This window comes from Cloeon dipterum, chromosome 2, assembly GCF_949628265.1.
Source record: "Cloeon dipterum chromosome 2, ieCloDipt1.1, whole genome shotgun sequence".
NCBI lineage: Eukaryota > Metazoa > Arthropoda > Insecta > Ephemeroptera > Baetidae > Cloeon > Cloeon dipterum.
The window spans coordinates 24896865-24917247 of NC_088787.1; the positions used below are offsets into that span (position 1 = coordinate 24896865).

A 20383-nucleotide genomic window follows, 5' to 3' on the forward strand; every position below is an offset into this window, starting at 1 on the left:
ATATTTTAAACTCAAATTATCTTCACGAGCTAGAAGTGAGGTATTCAAACAAAAATTAAATTATTCAATTATATGCTCTGAGGAAATTTGGGTATTCTGTCATGTGTGCAGGTTGCTGCTCTTGTAACATACACGATCGAAGGATAAAAAACAGTATAAAATCTAATTGTTTTTTTATTTTAAAACATTTACAAACGTCATCAGGGAACAAAACATTTTGGTATTAAAATTCAACAATATATCCGTTCTCAGTTCTCACAATGCAATAATAAATAGCTAAATATATAGACATGAATGCATGTTCACATAAATAGATTAGAGGGAATGTGTAGCGTTGCGACAGCTAAAAATCAGCACTGCATTCGACGATGCGTACGCGTTATATAAAAAATATCACTCTTCGTCATGCTCAAAATTCACATTGGTCGGTCACAGCGTAAAAAGAGAGTAAAGCAGAAAGGTTTCTTGTCAGATTCAGTTCTATAAAAACAAAGCAGGGAAGCGCTCACGAGGAGGAGACCTCGACGCTCTCCAGGCCACTGGACACGCGCTGCTCGTGTTCGTCCAGCAGGTCATCCAGCGCGGCCAGAATGTTCTCGGGCAGGTGGTCCAGGATCATGCGCGGCATCACGCGCAGCTGCGTGAAATGCTCCTTGCTGGCCCATCGAAGCTCGTGGTGGCGCCGCCGATCGGTTCCGTTCGGCCCTGAAAAACAAATTATTATAATTTTCAATATCTTGACAAACTAAGTGATTGTTCTCTATACCTCAATTACTGAAACGATTTAACGTTTTAATAAAAAGGGCCTACAGATTTTGATCTTTTTGTTGTAAGGTTTTTGCGGTCACAAGATTGGCAAAAATTAGAAAAAAAATCGTGGCCAACTAGATTCTAAGACCAATTTGTTCAAGATGAAAGTGAACAAATTTTTGCAATTTTAATACAAGTTCGCACATGCCTTCAAATCACCTTCAAAGGTATCACCTAAATAAAATAAGATACGTTGGTTTCTAATGATATAAAAATTGGCCTGAATTTTGAGAAAATTACTCAAATTGCTTAGAGTATTATGATTCTTGCTTATTCGAAGGTCCCGCAAGGATCGGAAGCTCAGAAAAAATATCGTAATTTCACAGCGGTAAGTTATAATATAAAAAATAAAACGATTTTGTGCATGAGTACGAGTTATTTATAAATTAAATTTGAAATAAACTGCATGCCTGTGTATAATGTCTGACAAGACGAAATTGTTAAATTTGTACCTGCGCTCTTGCACCGTGTGATATGCAGAATTTTGCCAGGCGAGTAGAGGCGCTGCTCGGAAAAGCGGCGACTGGCCACATTGCACGCCAGGCGAGACGCCTCGATGGAATGTGCGGGACCTATAACAAGCTTTTTGATGGTGCGGTACTGGCTGGTCGATCTCCTCTTCCGCTTTTCGTCTGCGTTCGCGTTCTCCCAAGTCCGCTCCAGTACTCTGTCTGGCACTCCGAATAGCACATACATGAACCCATCCACCAGCATTCGGTACTGAAATTTCAAATTAAAATAATGAAATTTATTCAAATGGGTAAAAATAATGACATTTATTCAAATGGTTAAAAGATATCCTTGATCATAGTGTCCATATTATTTGAAGTAGAAAGAAATTGAAATTAATGCAAAGATTTTCAATATTTGAATTTTCATTTATTTTTAAGGTGATCATGCTGAAATTTAAATTGTTCAAGGATTCTTTTTAAAATACACTGTCTATATTAAAGACTGAAAAACATGAAGCAATTTCATTTTTAGTGAAAATGAATTGAATTTTCTCTAAATTCACCTTGGGCTCAACGCAGCGATGTATTGCAGTCAAAAGGTCAGTTCTCAAGTTCTCAATGCTGTCCACTCCGAGCCTCATGACGAGGTCGTCGCCAAGGCCGACAGTCAGGGTGAATGACTCGCTGGCCACTGCCGCTTCAGGGCACAGAAGACCGCCTGTAATCATAGACACATAGGATGAGTATTTTGACAAATTGGGGAGTCAACCAAAGTACCTGGCGCCGCGAAAGCAAAGCACCTAAGCTTAGGGTAGGTCGGTTTTAACATCAGACCGAGCATGACAGCAACTCCAGCACCCAAACTGTGGCCTGAAATTAAAACGAAAACTGTGTTTTGACAAATTGAAATATGGGAGTTAAAATATTTTTTATATTCACTCAATATTAAATTGCATTTTGTTTTATTTTGGTAGGTTATATTCTTATTCAGTTTTGCTTCATAAAAAATAAAATAGTAGGAAATATTACCCTTCTTCTAAATAAGATGCAATGACTTATCCTGAAATATGTGGTGGAAAATAATAAAAATTTTGGTTTACCAAAAGGAGCACATACCAATAACCTCTTGAAATTACTAGAAAAATATGATGATTACCTGTGAGAACGAGCTCATAGTCTGGGTAGCTATCAAACGCCTCGGTGAGAACATGCTCCTGCTCCAGGGTCTTCAGGACGTATTGGGCGACGTGGATCATTCCCTTGTGACCCTGAATGCGAGAAAAGTGAGTAATTGTAAGTGTTCTGAATTTAAACCTGATTTGCTTCAACCAGGCAACGGGACCAAAATTGGGTCCCTTATTTAATTATTGGAGAAGTTTAGAGGAGTTTATTCATGGCTTGAAAGGTGTAAGATCTTTAAATTATATCGCTGGTGGGGGAATCATTTGTTCAACTGTTGTTCCCAGTGTTGATAAAAGCCAATTTTCACCAATCAGCTTGGTGAAATTTATTCTCGAAAATCCAGCTCCTTTGGATTGAAAATATTCCCAGTGTTGAATTCCTTACCTTGCAATTTGGGGGCAGCTCAGGTGCCTCCAGCTCGTATGAAGCGGCCGTGAAGTCTGTAAAGATGTCACGCACCGAGATGGAGCCGCGCATCACCACGACGATGCTCTTGGTTGAGTGGTCGGCCACCACTAGGAAAGGAACTTCAAACAGTCTGTTGCGGAACGACGCATAGAGAATGTCGTGCGACGGAACGCCTGAGAGCGTCCGCATGCCGGCCACATTGCAAAGGCAGCAGTTGTCTTCCACCACTCTTGGTGTCTTTGACCTGGAATGGGAGTGAAAGTTAGTCAGATCTTTAGATTATTTTTAGACCTGAGACATTTCATAACTTGAATTAATGAGCTGGAAATACCTAAGATTAATTAAGATGAATTTTCCTTAACTAGAGAAAATAGATTTAAGATTTTAAACAATATTTAGTTGATTTTATTCCCTTGCATCACATCCAGACTGTATTTCTCAATTAATTATAAATGATTTTGTGTGTTGAAGATATGCCAACATCACATCCCTGTTGTTACGGCTAATTTTAGAAACACCAGAAAAATTACTAATATTTAAAATATTCAGATGATTTTGTGTGTGACAGCTATAAAAATTAAAATATATTATACTGCACTGAATTTCTCTCGTTCATGTTTTTTTTATTAAATTGATGAATAAATACGTTAAGATGAGTCTACACCACAGTGAAGAGATATACGTTCACTTCGCATTTGCTTTAAAACATGAGTCAAAGTTTGATTATTTTTATCAGTAGAAGTTGATTCGTTTATCGCAGTGTTTCCTTATTCGCACAAGAGTGATATGGTCTCTTTTTTTAAATGAAGTCTCGGGAAAATTAAAACTACAATATATCAAATAAAAATTATCTTTCCCAACAAAATGGTTTTACCTGACCACATTTTCGTTTGATTTTGTTATTGCAAAGCGGGAGTACAAAACAAGTGGGGGCGAATAAAATTAAAGTCTAACCTGATGCAACCGCAACAGGACATGTATGGTAGCAGTCGGAATAAACCAGTGAAGCAGTGGAGGTACATGACCAGCGGCCATCCGTAAGCTGCCATTGAGAATTTAAGGTAGTGCTTGGCTGTGCTGAGCTTCATCCAGTCGGGAGCACCGATGATTCGCGTCTCCTCGTCAAGATTTAAAGGTGCCGAGATACCCTGTGCGTGCGTTGGAAAATGTTGCGTCCACTCTGTATTTAAAACTCGTCAGATTAGAAGTAAAAATCAAAATTCGTGTGGACTTGCCCTGGTCGCCGCGGCTCTCGGCCAGCTTCTCGCGCTGCAAGCGCACCTCTTGTTTCTGTCTGACCCTGAGGAGGACGAAGGCGGCTGCTACGTCCGACGGAACGAGGTTTGTGCTGCGGAACAGGGCGCTGAATAGACCTGGCGCAAAGGAACAACAATTTTATCAATTTATTATTTCATTAAGAATAGATAATTTATTGAAATATAATTTACTTAAGAAAAGATCAAATCCAACATTAAAATTGGAAATGAATTTGTTTGTGATATTTGCCTTTTTAAGTTTTAAGTTTGGCTAATATATTCAACATTCTTAATCATAAATTAGATGTTTTAAGTTTAAAAAAAACATGATGTGGAATTTTTTTTTATTTGATAGAAAAATCTGCAAATATCTTAAAAAGTGACACCGATTTCAGACTCTGTCAATTCTTTCACTTTAGAATTTCGCATGCTTACAGCGTAAAAATTATCTGCAGAAATCAAAGTGCATAATTTTTGTAAACAAAAGGAAAAGAATATATCCAAGCAGTGGCGGAAGGTCCTACCAGCAACATCGTTGAAGGCAGTTCTGCTATGCTCGTCAGGCTGCATCCAGCAGAAGAGCCAGGAGAAGCGGCGCAGCCAGATGTCGCGGCTGCGTTCCGCGTACCGCTCATGTTGGTGATCCTCGCAGGTGGTGCCGCCATCGCAGGGCGCGTAGAACCTGGACGAGCCCATAGGGTCAAACAGCAACGCCAAGCCAAATAGGGTAGCCGTCAGCGAAACCCAGTTGAAGATCAGCACGCCTGAGAAATGCCAGTCGATTTGTTAGAAAGACCGCAGGTATATTAAAGGATAAGTCTGCGTTGCTTGCAGTTGAAATTTTAACTTCGTTCGGTAAATATCCCGGTCCTATTAACCTAATTAATGAAGTAATTTGAGCAAATTAAATTTTAAGCTATTTTCGCATTGCATAAATTGTTGTTTACGGAGTTTAAAGAGAGAATCCAATTATATTCGAGACACATAAAATTTTGATAATGAACAAAAGTTAGAAACTTAAAAGCACAATTAGATGCATACGAGATAAATCATGAAAGAGATTCCATTTTCAGACTAGCGGCGTAATTTGCTTCGATTAGATCAGACAGAAGCAGAAGTCATGACGCGCGCGGTTGAAAGTGAAAAGATGGGCATTTCGCAAGGAGCTAGCGTAGCGTGGAAAGCCGCTCGCTCAATGCGCTTTTTTATTTTGAGAGGAAACGGCTTTTCTTAGTGAGAAGAAAACCGACCTTTGATGACTGTGGACGCGAAGGCTTCGCCAGGGCAGCGGGGCATCACCTCGCCCAACTCGTACACCCACAGGCTGCCAAAGATGTTCCAGATCAGCTCAGGGAACATCAGAGAGAATCTGTAAAAACATTTCATAATTTAACAAACTCGTCTGTTTTATTGACATTTCAAGCACGTGCTTTCCAATACGCAACGACGGCGCCCGATCGTCCGCAACCTGTGCGTGCAGCGCAATGCGGACATAGCGGCGTCACATTACAAAAGTCTAGCTTGTTTTATTATCCAAGGCATTTCACACGTTGTCCGAATTTGACCCATTTGGCAGTAGTTTGTCATCGTAACGGTCGAAGGGCGGCGCTCACTATTTTTATCTCCCGGTGGTCGTCCTTTGCTCGACGCGAGCCGTTTGTCCGCATTGCCAGCGAGAGGCCGACAACTTGAACAAACACGCAATGACTGCGTCATCGAGGGCCAACTTCTCCCTCTCCGTCCACCCCCTCACAATATGTTGCAAACATTAATTCCATTTAGTCTGGATCACCTAGTACGATCAAAAAATAACTCAAAAGGTGCGAAATGCAAATATTGGTGAATTTTTACTGAACCAGACTTGAGCTGACTTAAGATGAGTTTCAAGCTGTCTAAAAAACTATTGATGGATGCCAATGAAGGCAGAGAAAGAACAAGAGGGTGTCATAACTTATGTCAGCTTCCTCGATGTATCACAAGCTGTTTATTTTCCGTATATCTACAGAAATTTCCTGCTCAACTACTATCGGCTACTGGTTGCTGCCCTAATTCAATTTTTTTCTGTCCCATATGCGGGTGGAGAATAACACAGCAGGAAATTTCTGCAGCGATACGGAAAATAAACAGACCGCTCGTTATACACCAAGAAAGCTATTTTGATATCAACTGATAAAAAAATAAAAATAATTAAAAAATGGACCACACCTCCAATACTGCCAAAATTGACAAAGAACTGTAACCAAAGTTAAAGTGAAATTCTCGCGATGCGAATATTTTTCCAGAGATTTCCTTTGTAGATCACAGATTTCATAAGTTTTGCATTTTGATACTTTGCGAAAATTTGGTTAGGAGCCATCTTCCATTCGAGCTGTTCTCAAACTTTTCAATCAAGACGAGGAGAGTGCGTTCGTTCATTTAAACTTTCGTCAGAGCTCAAACTGAACTGGAACTCTCAGGAGTTGCACTTCAGGAGAGCACAAGTAGTGAGCCGAACTAGTTTATGAATGCACTCGTGCGCTCGACAGCAACAGAGTAGAGATAATAACTCCCCGCGAGTGTTATATAATGCGAGCCAGGTCAGATTATGTGTATTATGAGAGAAAAATGCCACCGTGCACGTGCTGATGCAATTGCAGGGAAATTTAGTGGGAGACTCAGAGTGTAAAGACACTCGATCCGGCCAAGGCTGCGAGATGAAGGAAAATTATCGCCGATTCTGCCATACATTTCCACGGCGTGTCAAATGCAAAATTGACCGTCTTTCTCTCGTTTGCAACTCGGTATATAAATAAATAGAGAGCAGCGTGTTGTTGCGAAAGGTGTTTATACAAAGCTCGCTCTAAATTTAATCAAACCCACGCCTGTGCGAATACGAGGGGTGAAACTGATCTGTAGAAACATGAGTGTAGCAAATGGAATTTGAACAGGGTCATTGCAAGAGAAAATTTTAAAAAGGTTGTAAATAAACCATAGTCAGTAAAAATTTGAACCTGGATTTGATAAAAAAGTCAATGTCACGTGAACTTACTTGAATTTGAGTATATATGGCACGTTTTTGCGCGCATCCTCCTCGATGGGAGAGCCGCGGGCGCTGTGGACGATGAGCACAGCGACGGTGATGGTGCTCGTCAACAGCAGAAGGGCGCTGACCAACACGTAGACGCGCAGCCGCTCGACAAGCCGCGTCCTGATTGCGGCCAGCACCGGGTCCAGGGGCGGCAGGTTGGGACACCCGTCGTCCGACAATATCCACTCTCGCACGACCACCACCAGAATCAGGCCCAGCCTGCGCAGAAAGGGTCATAGAGCCGATAATTAGCTTGATGGCATTAAAGTGGATTTTGTAGTACTGAAAAATTGAAACAAATCATACCCATCTTTGCCTAAAATGCGCCGTAAAAATCGGGTTAGAATTTTCTCAGATTCTGAGAAAATCGTTTACAAGGTTTGTTCGCTAATCAAAAGCGGCGAGCACTTATTGTGTCATCAATTTTCAAAATCCTGATTTATATCGGCAGGAGGGAAATTTACCTCATAATTTGCACACCGTTGGATAGATCGCGAAAAGAGAGATCAAAATCAAGCAAAAAATCGTAGAGAAATACTTTTTTTTAGAAATTTGCAAAGACTGAAACTGGGTCCAGATTTGATTAATAAACATTATACAGTGAAGAATTTTTGCTTAAGCCCATAAACAATAAATTCGTTGAACCCCTATTTGTCAAAGTTAAAATGCAAAATTTTGTTCATTTTTTCCCCTGTAACGGTCAATTTACAGAACAAATTATAAATTTCTATCATTTTTTAGGGATGAAGTCTTTAAAAAAATTATGGAGGTCAAGCTGCAAAAATTTTGCCCCACACAATAAAATGAAACGTGTACAAATTTTATGAGGTGAAATAAATGTGCAAAATAATTATGAAATCATTTTGCAAGCTTTCCTCTCACTCTCATGCATTATCGTTGCTATAATTACGAATCATGCAACCGTAGATTTTAATAGCTCATAAATTATGTAATTGTTACATAACGTAGCCCTAAATTCAATGAACCACCCAACTTGTTGAATGAATAAACATTCCACATCATAGCTTTCTTCAGAATTGACTGGACTTGTAAATGTATGAAATTTACCTTGCAACTCACCAAGGCAGCTGCACAAAATTGAACTCAATAGATTTATTACCAAATCCTCAAGCGTATCAATTTAATTAACCGCAAATATTACAAAATGAAATTGATCTAGATTTGGTTACCATAGAAACTGCAGCGTTAGGCTGTGCAAAATGATAAATCGACCAGAGAGTTCAAGGCCAGCATGATAATTTCAAATTAAAGCAGTATTTAGATTTAGAAGTTTCCCTTTCATTTTGAAATAGATTCTTACCAGGGGAGTTTGAGTGCCAATTCGAGTGCCCCCGGCAGGACAAAGTCATCACTGCCAAGTAGCCATCTCCTGCCGAACAGCTTGAGCGCCGGCATTGTTTGCTGTCGCAGCCGAGGCCGGCGGTGTCCTGCAAACAAAACGAGAACAGAGGATAAACAAAGCGGCTATATTCCATTTCACTCGACGTGCCGCTGACCGAGCTGCGTCTCAATGAAACCGCGCGCAATCGATTTGTGTGTCCGACCGAGCCGCCGCGCACAGCATCAATTGCTTGCGCCGCCGAGATCGAAATATTGCGTAAGGTCCTTTTGTCGCGAAAAAAATTATTGCCTCACCGGCAGAGGATCGCGTAATTTTGCATTTTGCCACGTTGTGTTCAGATCGGAAGAGTTTTTGCTTTTTCGTGCTACGGAGCTGATGTTTATCCTTTCAAAGCAAAAGCGCAAGGGCAAGAAAATTAGCTTCTACGGCGCGGCTGTGTAACTAGCATGCTGAAGGAAAAACGCTTGGACGTCACCTTCAGGTCTGCTAGGCTCGTGTCGCAAAATACCAATTGTTTTCTACAAATAATTCGAAAATTTCTAGCTCGCACGAAATATAAAGATACTTAAAAAGTGGCGTTTCAAACACTGACAGAATTCCATTATTTGAAAAAAGTTTTCTACAAACATTTTTTTAATTGTGTCCTGATTTTGTCGAGTTTACCTTGTCATGGATTCATATCTCTAATAATAGAAAAATATTTACCCAAAATCTAATTTACTAAACAAAATTAAACAACAGTATTTATAAACTCATCTCGAAGAGGGGCGAAAAATAATTTTCACATAGGAATATCTCCTAAAATTTCCACGAATATCTATTGTGGTTGCTCTCATTCGCAGAAATGTGCCGGCGCCTAAGTTAATACTAGTACACGCTGGTTATGCCTACATTGAGGTTAATTAACGAGAGTGTATGCTGAAAGTGAGCAGCTGGAAGGCTGTCATTCATTTTATCTGAGCAAAATTACCGCCGCTCGTCTGCGTGCCGCGCTGATGCGGGGTTAGTTTCAGAGTCAGGGGCAAACAAAAGAATAAACGCATCTCTGTGCATTGTTCGATAATCATTAGAGATTGCCTCAGGTCTAATGTGAGTACGTGGTGCAGTGAATCGCCTTAAATAAGCAAAGTGCGTGCCGATTTAATGAAATCGGCCTTGCAAGGAAAAACTAATCGTCTGGCGACGCAAGGCCGCCGAACACGCCTGAGGCAAACCAGAAAAAATTTTTACCATCCCAAGTGCTGGCGAAAATTCCGGTTTATCTCATCATGCGTGTAATTATTAGTGAATACAACTGGATTGGCCCAAAAGCTTTTTGGTACAGTTAGTTAAGATCACTTAAATAAAAGTTTTTGGCTGTCACTCAGCTTTATTCTGCATTTGACTGCCGAAATGAGTGTGCTGCGTTTGGTCAATTAATTGTTTTAATTTTCCTCGATTAGTAATTTTGGCGCAATTAAATGTTACCATCAATTCAAAAGCTGTCAAACTTATCCTTGAAGCTCGGTTTTAGCTTTCGCCGAAAAACGGACATCTGGCCGCAGGCTAACCTTGTCTTTATTACTCTGCGTACCCCCTAGCGCACACGGATGTGCATCAAAATAAAAAAGAGTGACGTGCGTGCAGAGCCGATGAGAGGCGTGCATAAGCAATGCGAGGTTGATGGAATGACAGGCACATTTGCGACTTTTTCTCAATCTTTTACTTTGACTTGTAAATCGCCGCATCATCCTTCGCTCATTGTGGCAGGGAAATTTAACCTTGACGAATTTATTCAACAGATAAAACGGAAACTAACGAGGAGCCAAATACTCAAGCAGCGCCGCAGACTTCTTCACGATGGTGTCCCAGTTGGAGTAGGCTGCGTAGCCGGCCACAGCAATGGCGGCGACGCCGAGTAGCACCTTGCCGTTGTTCTTCTCGTCAGGTGTATCATGACGTAGACGCTGCTCCAAAGGTTCCTCAGGCCAAGGTGCAGCTTGAAGTTCAGCTGGAGACACTTCCCACTGCCAATCGTCCTCGAGAGCTTTGGGATCCTTCTCCACTTCCATCACCATTTTTGCTGTTTTTTCCTCTTTGGCCTGTTGTTCTTCTGGCTTGTAATCCTGTTCTTTAACTTTTTCCTCTTGTTTCTCTTCCAACTTCTCGATTTCAGGCTCCTGAAATAGTCATCTACATTTTAGTATTAATTTTTAGAAATAAAGTGTTTGCTTTAAATCAGTCCAGGGCTGTTTCCTGAAATCACCTTGAGAGTTTCCATCTCCAGGCTTAACTCAGGCTCTCCGCTGTCCTGCTGTATTAACTGCTCAATGGGCTTTCCCCAAGAAACCGCCAGCTCCTTTGGCTGCTCCTGGACAGCCTGTTTCTTCAAAATGGAGGACTTCTTTCCGCTCATCAGATTGGAGTCCACTTTGGCCTTCACATTATTGTACTTGTTCTTGGCAGTCAGCCGCGGTAACTTACTCTTGGGCTGAGGTGTGTCACGGTGGGAACGCGTCTTTGGGGTTGAGTAGCGCGAGATCACTTCGGGAATCTTGCCTCTTTGGGGTTCAGGCGTGCTCGTGACAGTTTTGGCAATGACGCTCCTTGGGCTAGGAGTTGTCAACGACCGTTTCAAGCTGGAAACTGTCATGGCTGGTTCACAGACAGAACAAGATTTGGATAGGTCCATGTCGATCAGAGGAGTCCCTTTCAAACTGGTCTCACTCTCTGGATTGATCAAAATGGGCCCAGTTTTGGGCTGTTCTTCGCCAGTGCTCTCTTTTTCCTCAATTTTTAAGGTAGCCTGGCAGCTCTCTTCGTCTCCCACAACGTTTTCACAATTTTTCTGATCAGGTTGCGCATCTGATATTTCATTGCAACTTTCCTCTTTTTCCGGAATCTCCTGGTTGATCTGCAGACTTGACTCTACTTTGGCTTCAGTTTCAAGGTCCTTCAAATCGGGCTGTGAAACTGGATTTTCTTTGCAACTTTCTATATTTTCCGGCTGCGACTGATTGACACTGTCCTCAATTTCGTTCTCCTGCCAACTCAATTCTTTCGAATCATCCTCTTCCTTCTGATTTTCAAGGTCAGGCTGAGCATTAAAGCTGTCCTCATCCTCAGTTTCCAGAAGCAGAACAGGCACTTTCAAGGTAGCAAGAATATGCATCGTGGGTGAATCGTATGTGTAGTCGCTGCTGCTAACATCAGGCCATAAAGGCATTGGTTCGTTGATGAGCCAACTTGAGTCAGTCGAGTCTCCCTCGGCCAGAAACGAGCTCTGGTCCATTCTGTCTGATCCAGAACAAACCTCAATCCGACCTGTCACAGCTGAGTCACTCATGTCCATATCAGCGGTCTCGCCTGATGACTCCAGCTTGTTAGGGGCCGCCTCAAGGGTATCTGTATCTTCAGTCTTGTTTACGCACTGATGCTCTGAATTTGAGATATTTTGTAAGTGCCAGTTCAGTTAAAAAGTCTAATGTGGGAAAAACATATTGGATGATATTTTAGATATTAGGTTTTTTTTCATGAATGGTGAAAGCTAAGAAAAATATGAATGTGCGGGAGTTTGTTGAACTTGAATATAATTAAAACACTTCAAAACTTATAGCAAACAAAAACTTGTTATGTATCTTAAAGTTGTTGATTTTATCGGTAAATATTTTAATTTCATCTCGCACCTTCAAAACACTCCTCTGAACTGACGGGCTGCTGGTCAACGCAATCACCACTGCAGAACTCTTTCCGTTCCAATTCTGCTTTATCCAGCTGGACGACCTCCTCAGTGTCGCCAGTAGTGTCAGCCACCTCCATGGAGTCGCAAACTTCCTCTTCCTCCTCCTCAAAGGAATTTTCGGCGTCAGTGCCAGCAAGGGAAAAATATTGGTCAGAATCGACTGGATTTACGTCGTCTTCGGCAGCGAACTGGCTCCTTTCGCCAGGTTTAAAGGTGGCACATTGATACTTGATTTCTTCGAAAGCCTCTGTGAGACTCTGTTTGGCTTCCGATGGGCAAATGAAATCTTTGGGTTTGATTTCGATCTGCTGTGGCAGTGACTTGCTCGGCGACGCCTTTGAGCTCGACTTGCTCATCTTCAGCATGCGAGATCTGTCGCCGGCGTTCTTCACCTTATGGCGACTCTTCTGCGCGCTTTTCGGCTGCTTTTCCATCGCTTGAGAACTTTTTAAATCAAAATTTGCGCAGACAATCGCAAAAAGCCTGGATGAATTGTTGGTTAACTATCACAGGCACCTTTGTTAAATTATATTGTGTAAAATCAGAAGGAAAAATCGTTAGGCAACAATGGTTTGCAACAAACATTTCACTGACAGTAATAACGTAATAACTTAATTAATTTTTATACATATTCCATTGAAAAGTGTTGAGACGAACAGATCAAAGTGTCATTTTTTACTTTCCGAAAATTTTCCCAAACGGGTTTGTTCTGGGCTCCGCAAATTTTATAAAACTGTCCATCATTCTGAAAGCTCCATATTTTCCTGTTTCTTTAACTATGTATAATCGATTTTTTTTGTAGTTTCTGCTGTTTCTAAAATAAGAGGCTAATTAATCTGAAATTCATTTTAAAATATTCATAGTCATTTTCCTAGTAAAAAAATGAAGTTAATTTATTTGTTAGTCGGCTAACAATTTTTGAAAAACTATTATGATACACATATAGAATTCATGATCAATTTTGCATTGGTCCAGACCGAGAAGTCTTAAGTTTACGGTATTTTCCGGGAAATGAAAACTAACAAACCAATCGATTCATCTCGTTAAATAGGCTCTGTTTAAAAATCACAATGACTGAACGCACACTGCCAACAAAACTCGATTTTAAACGAAGCACAGGTCGAATCAATTTGGAATTTTATTCTTTGGACCCTAATAACTCGCTATAAACATTATTAAATTAAAAACTTTTCTCTTACCCTTCATTTATTGAAAAGTACAAATGCAATCAATGAGAATATAAAAACCAACGATTTTAAGTACTTAAAATACATTCTGTTGGAGAGTCTGTTTCTATCACACAAATAAGTCCCATATAGTTTAAAAAAGAATTATGACACAACATCCGCTTTACTATCTATCTTTCATATCATGATTTTTTTCTAAAAAGGTGTTCATATTATAAAAAAAACATAAGCTGATAACTTTCTTCTGACCCTTAATGTTCCAAATATTTAAAAGCCACGCATTAAAAAGATAATAAGATCGCTCCTTGTCAAAATGTAGCATCGTACAAGAGTTTCCTTTGAGTGAGTTGATTGGCTTCTATACATGTTATATAATATTTCGTTTCAAAGGAGCAAAAATGACTAACAATGTATGTTTACTAGGACTGAACGAGGCTAATATTTTTCTCTTAGTCGCTCTCCCATGTTACGCAATGCATCGTCTTTGTAAAACGGAAACGTCTATTTGCAATTTAAACGAATTTCCAAGAAGCGATGCAATGCGATTTTCCCTTTGAAACGTAAGCTTCGCACACACAATCGTGGCTCAATTGAGACTGTTGCATCGCTAGTCGGAAAAGAGGAAAGAGAAAGCCGTCGCGGAGAACAGAGAAAGCGCAGTTACATTGCAATGAGAGTGCAGGATTCCAAAAGCAATTACCCGCGCTGCACCTGACGCACAAATTGTTCAGCTGATCGATTCCGCGTCTTTTAAAAGCCAAGCGCCGAATAGCAATTTCGTAACCACAGCAGAACCTTGCTTGCGTTAGAGTTCGCTCAGGCTCGAAACCGCACAGGCCGAATTCCTTTTTGCCTCGCAACAAACACCTTCGCCGACTCAACAACTAACTCGGTCGCGCCGAGAATGAGTGCGACGTGCGTGTTAATATATTCACTTTTTCATGAAATATGCAAAACCGCGCGACAACGCCGTAATTAAGGGCGTCGGCTCTGACCAGTGAAACGGCAGCCCAGAGGATTAGAGGACGACGAGCAATTTTGGCTTTGCAGGACAAAAATATGAATGTGTAATTCAGGTGCCAACTGGCTCGGTTTCAGAGTTGAATAATTAAAATTTCATCTGGCGCAACATTTTATAAACATTACTCCACTCTCGCATTAAAAGTAGAATTCGAAAATAATTGTAATTAAAGATAAGCATTTTAAGCATGGATGAGTTTCCGCGAGGTCTAGCACTACAAAATTTGAGTTGCTCTATTTAAATTGTATTATATAAGGACTTGTTTTGGAGATATAAATCGAATCGAAAAACTACTGCGGTGGGTTTTACAATAATTTTTATAGATATATTGCAACAACAAGAATTTAAATAGGAAATATGTTATTTTTTCATGTTTTTCGTTTCTCTAATTGTAAGACCAACAATTATAAATTAGAGTTGTCAATGGAAAAATGTAATTTCTGTAATTTCTTTTGTGATCTAACCCTAATTGGAAAAATCATAGTGTCTAAATTTGGATGAAATATTTTTATTAAAATTTAATTAAATTATACATACGCACGTGGAAAACTATTCAAAGTAATTGCACAAATGGATATACTGCACTATTACGTATTTCAATTTTTATACTTACAAGATAATCCACCCATCCTCATTATTGCTGTTTATTCTTGCCAAAGTCATACAAATAAGAATACATAAATAACAATAACACAACTTGTAGCAGTTTGGTCCGGCAGAATTAGCTATTTTATTTTAATCCAATTTTAGTTTATCGATCTGGATGTCCTCGAGAGCAGTTTGGGTTCAGCAGTTTTTATTTGCGAAACGAGTGCAACTGTACAGGTATAATTAGAAGAGAAAAAATGCGTTGGCGGGCGAAGGAAAGGCGGTAAAAAGAACATCATCATCCGTCGTCGACGGTACTTCGTGGAGCGAGCAAAGCAAACTCATCCCAGTGTTAGCGGTAACGAGCGCGCCGAGCGAGGAAACGGCTCGTGAGAAATAATAAAGAGTGGACTGGCCGACGACGTGTTTATAAGCGGCCTGGCCGGCGTTTCTTCCTTCCGCCTCGCCAAGTGCACCTTCCACGCGCACCCCCAGCGCTCTTCACATTATGCAGCCGATGGATGACGTCAATGCGAGCCGGCAAATTGTTTTCCAGGGCGAAAGGGCCGAGAGGAAAGAGCAGAGCAATAAAGCGAATTTAGCAGCCCTCCCCAACGACATTATTCTACCATTTTCAAAGTCATGAGAGAAAGACACGCACTTTCGCGTGAAGTAGCATTTTTATACCTTGTGCAGATCACTAATGGCTCCATTTTGAACAAGACTAGACGAATCGGGTGAAAATTTCAAGGCAGCAAACAAATAAATTCCCCGACACCAAGTAAATTCAGCTAGTTTTCCCCGAGGTTTACCATTTTTTTTAATTTTAAATGTTTTGCATTGAAACTTAATCTCTTAATTTAGCATACCTAGAAACGGCGGAGCTCTTCCAAGTTTTTGTGGAAGGGGCCCGGTAAATGAACAAATTAAAATTGCCTCTGATTTACACGTTTGATTATTTAGACCTTGTCATAGTAAGGTTAAAACCTAGAACTTTCTTTCAAAATAGAACAAGGGTATAGCTTAAAAACACATACTTCGAGCGGAATTCTATTTGTTAATTCGGAGATTCATAATTTATGAAATCCATCGGACAAGTTAGTGAAAATTACAAATTTTCTGTACTTGAAATATTACTGAAATCATTTTATATCAAAATAAGACAAGGAAACGCTGGAAAAATTGCACTAATGGTATCTGTAATTTTTTGTAAAACTATTTTAAAAGTACGTCTTTTTCCAACTGATATCAATCTTAAATTGTTTTGATGATATTTTGTAATAAAATTACCGGCTCCAATTCACAATTTTGAACAGCAATTTTTTAAAGTGCAAAATTGTCACAATGATGAGTTAAATTCTTCCTTTGAAAGAATTTTTTTTTCAACAAACACAATAAAAGACTTTATTGAGGTGCACGAAATCTACGATTATCAACTAATTAATCTTAAAAAGTTTGCTAAAACTCACAGTCCTGCCTTTTATAATAATTCAAATTAGATCATCGAGATCAATGAACTCCTAAAATACTACCATATTTTTACTGTTGTTGTTTAGCATTTGAATACTAAGACGCGATAGCTTTTTAGAACGTTAAGGTTGAGATATCGTAAAAAATGTGTTTGGTCAACACAAAATATATTTTAACTGTTTTGTTTTACTAATAACTCTGATGATTGTAAGAATATTTTAAGTAAAAAAATTAATGTACAACTGTCACGCCACAAAATTTGCCTAATTCATGACATCACTGCAATGTCAAATTTAAGTATGTTTATTGAGCAAGCAGAAAAAATATCATCCGACTTGTCGTTAGGAAACCTTCAAACGTCTCCTGATGCTTTGTTAAGAGAGATTTGTTAACCGTTTAGTCAATATTTAATTTTTTTCTTGGTAATTAACCGCTTGCACTTTCATTTCAGTCACATACAAGGCTTTTAAACGATGTAATGCGTATAGATCTTAGATCTATCACATAAAAAAGTAATCAACGAGAAAACCTTCCTTCCCTTCACCTTCGTTGCAGCTAACAGAATGAGAAAACACGGAGCAAAAAGGCAAGGTTGCTATAATGTGTGCTGTTTAGTCTAGCTACAATGCTTAGGATTAATTATATTTCACGCAAGTCAAAGGCTCAAAGCAAGTTTCGAATCGGCAGCCGCGTGGAAAATTCGGCCGGCGACTGCTTTTCTTTCGGCCAGCGCGTCCTCAAAGGAAAAGCGCGCAGTTGAGCGCGCATAATCTCATAATTTGCCGCACAGATGAGCAACGGAGGGACGAACAAGCCCCAGCTTTATTCAGCGCACGCGAGCCGCACGTTTTGTCCATGCATCAACCTCGCGCCTTGAAAACCAACTCGCAAGGAGAATGAATGAACTTTTATATATTTCCAGCCGTGCACGAGAGATAAATAGCAGTTTCTATTCTATGCTCTGACTTCTGCGCTTTTCTTTTCATTTGATCTAGAAATTATTTATGATTCTCATACTCACTGAATATCGATTCGCCCGACAGTTTGTTGTTCAACAAACAGTAATTATTTATCTACACAGGAGTCATTTCTATTTCTATTTCTTCGAAGTAGCAACTAACTGGGGATAAAGGATTGGTTTAAAAGAAATACACGTGCATGAAGGTAATTTAATGAAATTTTAGTTTAAGCTCTGCGCAGAATTTACTCAGAAGGATGGATAGCTATAATTGCGAACTTTTTGAAATGAAAAAGTTAACTTAATTTATTATTCAATGAATTTTTAATTTTTCATCTGAGTGAAACTTGCGCCGAGCGAATTTAATTTAAATAAATCATAATATCTTGTTTCCACGTACAATGTATGCTTGCATTTTTTATAGAGGATTGTTTAAGGTGACCTTTAATCCCAGCATTCTTCAAATAAAATAGATCTGACTCACTCACTAATTGGTTTCAGTCGAGATGTTTTTCATTATCATTTCATCAGAAATTAATTTATTCTTGTTTACTTTTTACTTTAAAACAGGTTTAAAAATTTCATAGTTGCAACTATCCTAGGAAACAACCTTGACTTTAGCGGTCCAGCCCATTTCTGTTGCCAAGGTCTTTAGCGAAATTTCCTCAAACGAATATAAAAAGAGGGAGAGAGAGATATGTTATTATCCTAAACAAACAAACTCGGTTTTCGTGTCAAGAGAATCTGTCAACGCACCAGCGCTTCGCGACTTGCTGCTAATTGCCTGACTGCCAAAGCAGTGAGAAAAAAATCAGCAAACAGGTTGCTTCCCCACCCACCCTGACGGAGCAGGGGTGATCAACAGGTGTGACTGGCACCTATGTGTTTAAATTATTAATTGACCCTTTGATCCCAGTGAAGGTGGCTCAGCCCGAGGCCCTGTCAACGCACGCCCCTTTCTTCTCGCGACGGCGAAAGTAATAGCGAGCTCCCACAAAATAGAAAGGACTAAAAAGAAAATAAAAAAACGGCACACGCACTCACCGAATTAAAATGACAGCGATCACAGCCGCTGGACTCGCCTCATGTCGTGCGGTGCTCTCGTTCGTGTCTCACTCAGTCGGACGATACCCAGCTGTCGGACGGTGAACTGCGGCTCGGACGAACCTCCGGGTCAACGCTGTCAGTGCTTGGCTGCCGACGGCGACCGCGATAATAACAACAAGTCGTAGCCGCGATCACGGCCGCCTCGTTTCCTGCTCTTCGCTCACATCTCTCTCTCTCTCTCTCTCGCTCTCTCGCTGATCGCACATCGGCGGCCGCAGCGCACTAAACAGGAGAAAGGCCCACTTGCAGCCGGTCGGGGACGCCATCTTCCGGGCGGTTCGATAATGCGAAGAGCCGAGGATGGTTTCGAATTTTGGTGCAATCTGATGATTATTTTTACAAATTAATGAAAATTAATTATTCAGAATTCTCGAGTTTACATTCATGTACATTTTTTCACCGGTCTCAGAATAACCAAAAAGAAAAGAAACAATTCTCTTTGAAGTAAATAAGCCGGTCGTAAAGATAACCCCAAAACTATAAATGCTACAAATAAATACTGCGCACACGTACGTCAATGAAAATATCTTAATGTGATTTTTGCGTGAAGATCAGAGTTATATATAAGACGAAAAGTATTACTCACATTCCAAGAAATAGTGAAACCGCTTTAAAATGCTTATCGTCACTTATCTCATATTTTTATATCGAAATTCAGTCATATCATTAAAGATAAATACTGTTATACACCTGTTATCACTGTACAACTATAATTACAGTCACGTAAAAGTTTACAAATTCTCACTTCCGCATTTATTTTAATTTGATCTAGAAATTATTTATAATTCTCATACTCATTGAAAATCGCCCGACTATTTTTATACGTAGTTGTAGTTCAAAAAACTATAATTATTTATTTACACAGGAGTAATTTCTATTTCTTCGAAGTAGCAACTAACTGGGGATAAAGGATTGGTTTAAAAGACATACACGAGCATGCAGGATAATTTAAAACGGAATTTTTATTTACCACTGGACAAGCTCTGCGCAGAATTAACTCAGGAGGATGAAAAAGTTAAACAAATTTAAGAAGCATTAATTTAATTAATTTCATTTATTTAATTTTATTATTCAATGAATTTTTAATTTTTATCTCCTCCTGAGTAAAATCCGCGCAGAGTGAATTTAATTTAAATAAATCATATATATCTTGTTCCCACTTACAATGTTTGCTTTTGTGTTATGTTTTTTATAGAGGATTGTTTAAGGTGACTTTTAATTCCAGCATTCTTCTAATAAAATAGCTCTGACTCACTCACTAATTAGTTTAAGTCGATACTTTAAAACAGGTTTAAATGATTCATAGTTGCAACCTAAACAAACTGGGTTCTTAAATGTACGACTTTGGCAAGAATAAACAACAAATTTTATTATCTTTTCTGCTGCCAACAGATGATAATGGAGACCGCATTTATACACGATACAAATTGTTTCTTTACTTTATCATTTGTAGGCAGAGCCTATTTTGCTTCGATAAAATTTAATGAATGTTTTTTAAACTATTTTTTTCCATTAAGAACCAAACATTTAAAATTCATACGAAAAAGGATCGAAGCAAAAGCATTAGCTATAGGTAGCACCAGTTTTTGGATCACCTGAACTACCTTTACCCTGAGTTTTAGTTAAGTTTTTTTAGTTTAAGCTTTTTATTTTGATTAAGTCAATATTTACAGGGGCAACTTATTAAAATACGTCAATTTCTATCCTAACCTACTGATTAATAGCGATCAGGGGTTTTATTCATACAATATGGTTTGAATAAGGAATACAAGGAATGATATATACAAATCAAT

General features: G+C 39.4%; 2 protein-coding genes across 3 annotated transcripts; both read right to left on the bottom strand.

The window, feature by feature from the left end:
- Positions 1 to 156: 156 nt before the first annotated feature.
- LOC135936097 (diacylglycerol lipase-beta-like) lies at positions 157 to 18766 on the bottom strand. Of its 2 annotated transcripts, XM_065478783.1 has the most exons (13): positions 18528 to 18766; positions 8497 to 8623; positions 7137 to 7394; positions 5359 to 5477; positions 4633 to 4872; positions 4088 to 4225; positions 3807 to 4032; positions 2829 to 3096; positions 2419 to 2530; positions 2040 to 2132; positions 1826 to 1980; positions 1263 to 1530; positions 157 to 705 (listed from the first exon to the last, which is right to left on the bottom strand). In XM_065478783.1, exons 2-13 carry the CDS (start codon positions 8589 to 8591, stop codon positions 506 to 508), a joined length of 2172 nt encoding a protein of 723 aa, XP_065334855.1. In that variant the 5' UTR covers positions 8592 to 8623; positions 18528 to 18766; the 3' UTR covers positions 157 to 505. The 2 variants fall into 2 exon arrangements, with proteins under 2 accessions (XP_065334855.1, XP_065334856.1); XM_065478784.1 differs by lacking the exons at positions 7137 to 7394; positions 8497 to 8623; positions 18528 to 18766 and adding an exon at positions 5539 to 5882.
- LOC135937258 (uncharacterized) lies at positions 10201 to 12745 on the bottom strand. The gene is made up of 3 exons (XM_065480371.1): positions 12204 to 12745; positions 10784 to 11955; positions 10201 to 10697 (listed from the first exon to the last, which is right to left on the bottom strand). The coding sequence occupies exons 1-3, from the start codon at positions 12691 to 12693 to the stop codon at positions 10332 to 10334; spliced, it is 2028 nt and encodes a 675-aa protein (XP_065336443.1). The 5' UTR covers positions 12694 to 12745; the 3' UTR covers positions 10201 to 10331.
- Positions 18767 to 20383: the final 1617 nt, after the last annotated feature.

Coding starts and splice junctions, on each gene's coding strand:
- LOC135937258 (XM_065480371.1), bottom strand. CDS start 12,693: ATGGAAAAGCAGCCGAAAAGCGCGCAGAAGAGTCGCCATAAGGTGAAG. Junction 11,956..12,203: donor TTCAGAGGAGTGTTTTGAAG/GTGCGAGATGAA, acceptor TCTCAAATTCAG/AGCATCAGTGCGTAAACAAG. Junction 10,698..10,783: donor TGGAGATGGAAACTCTCAAG/GTGATTTCAGGA, acceptor TGACTATTTCAG/GAGCCTGAAATCGAGAAGTT.
- LOC135936097 (XM_065478783.1), bottom strand. CDS start 8,591: ATGCCGGCGCTCAAGCTGTTCGGCAGGAGATGGCTACTTGGCAGTGAT. Junction 2,531..2,828: donor AGCTGCCCCCAAATTGCAAG/GTAAGGAATTCA, acceptor TCTCGCATTCAG/GGTCACAAGGGAATGATCCA. Junction 1,981..2,039: donor CTTTGCTTTCGCGGCGCCAG/GTACTTTGGTTG, acceptor CTATGATTACAG/GCGGTCTTCTGTGCCCTGAA.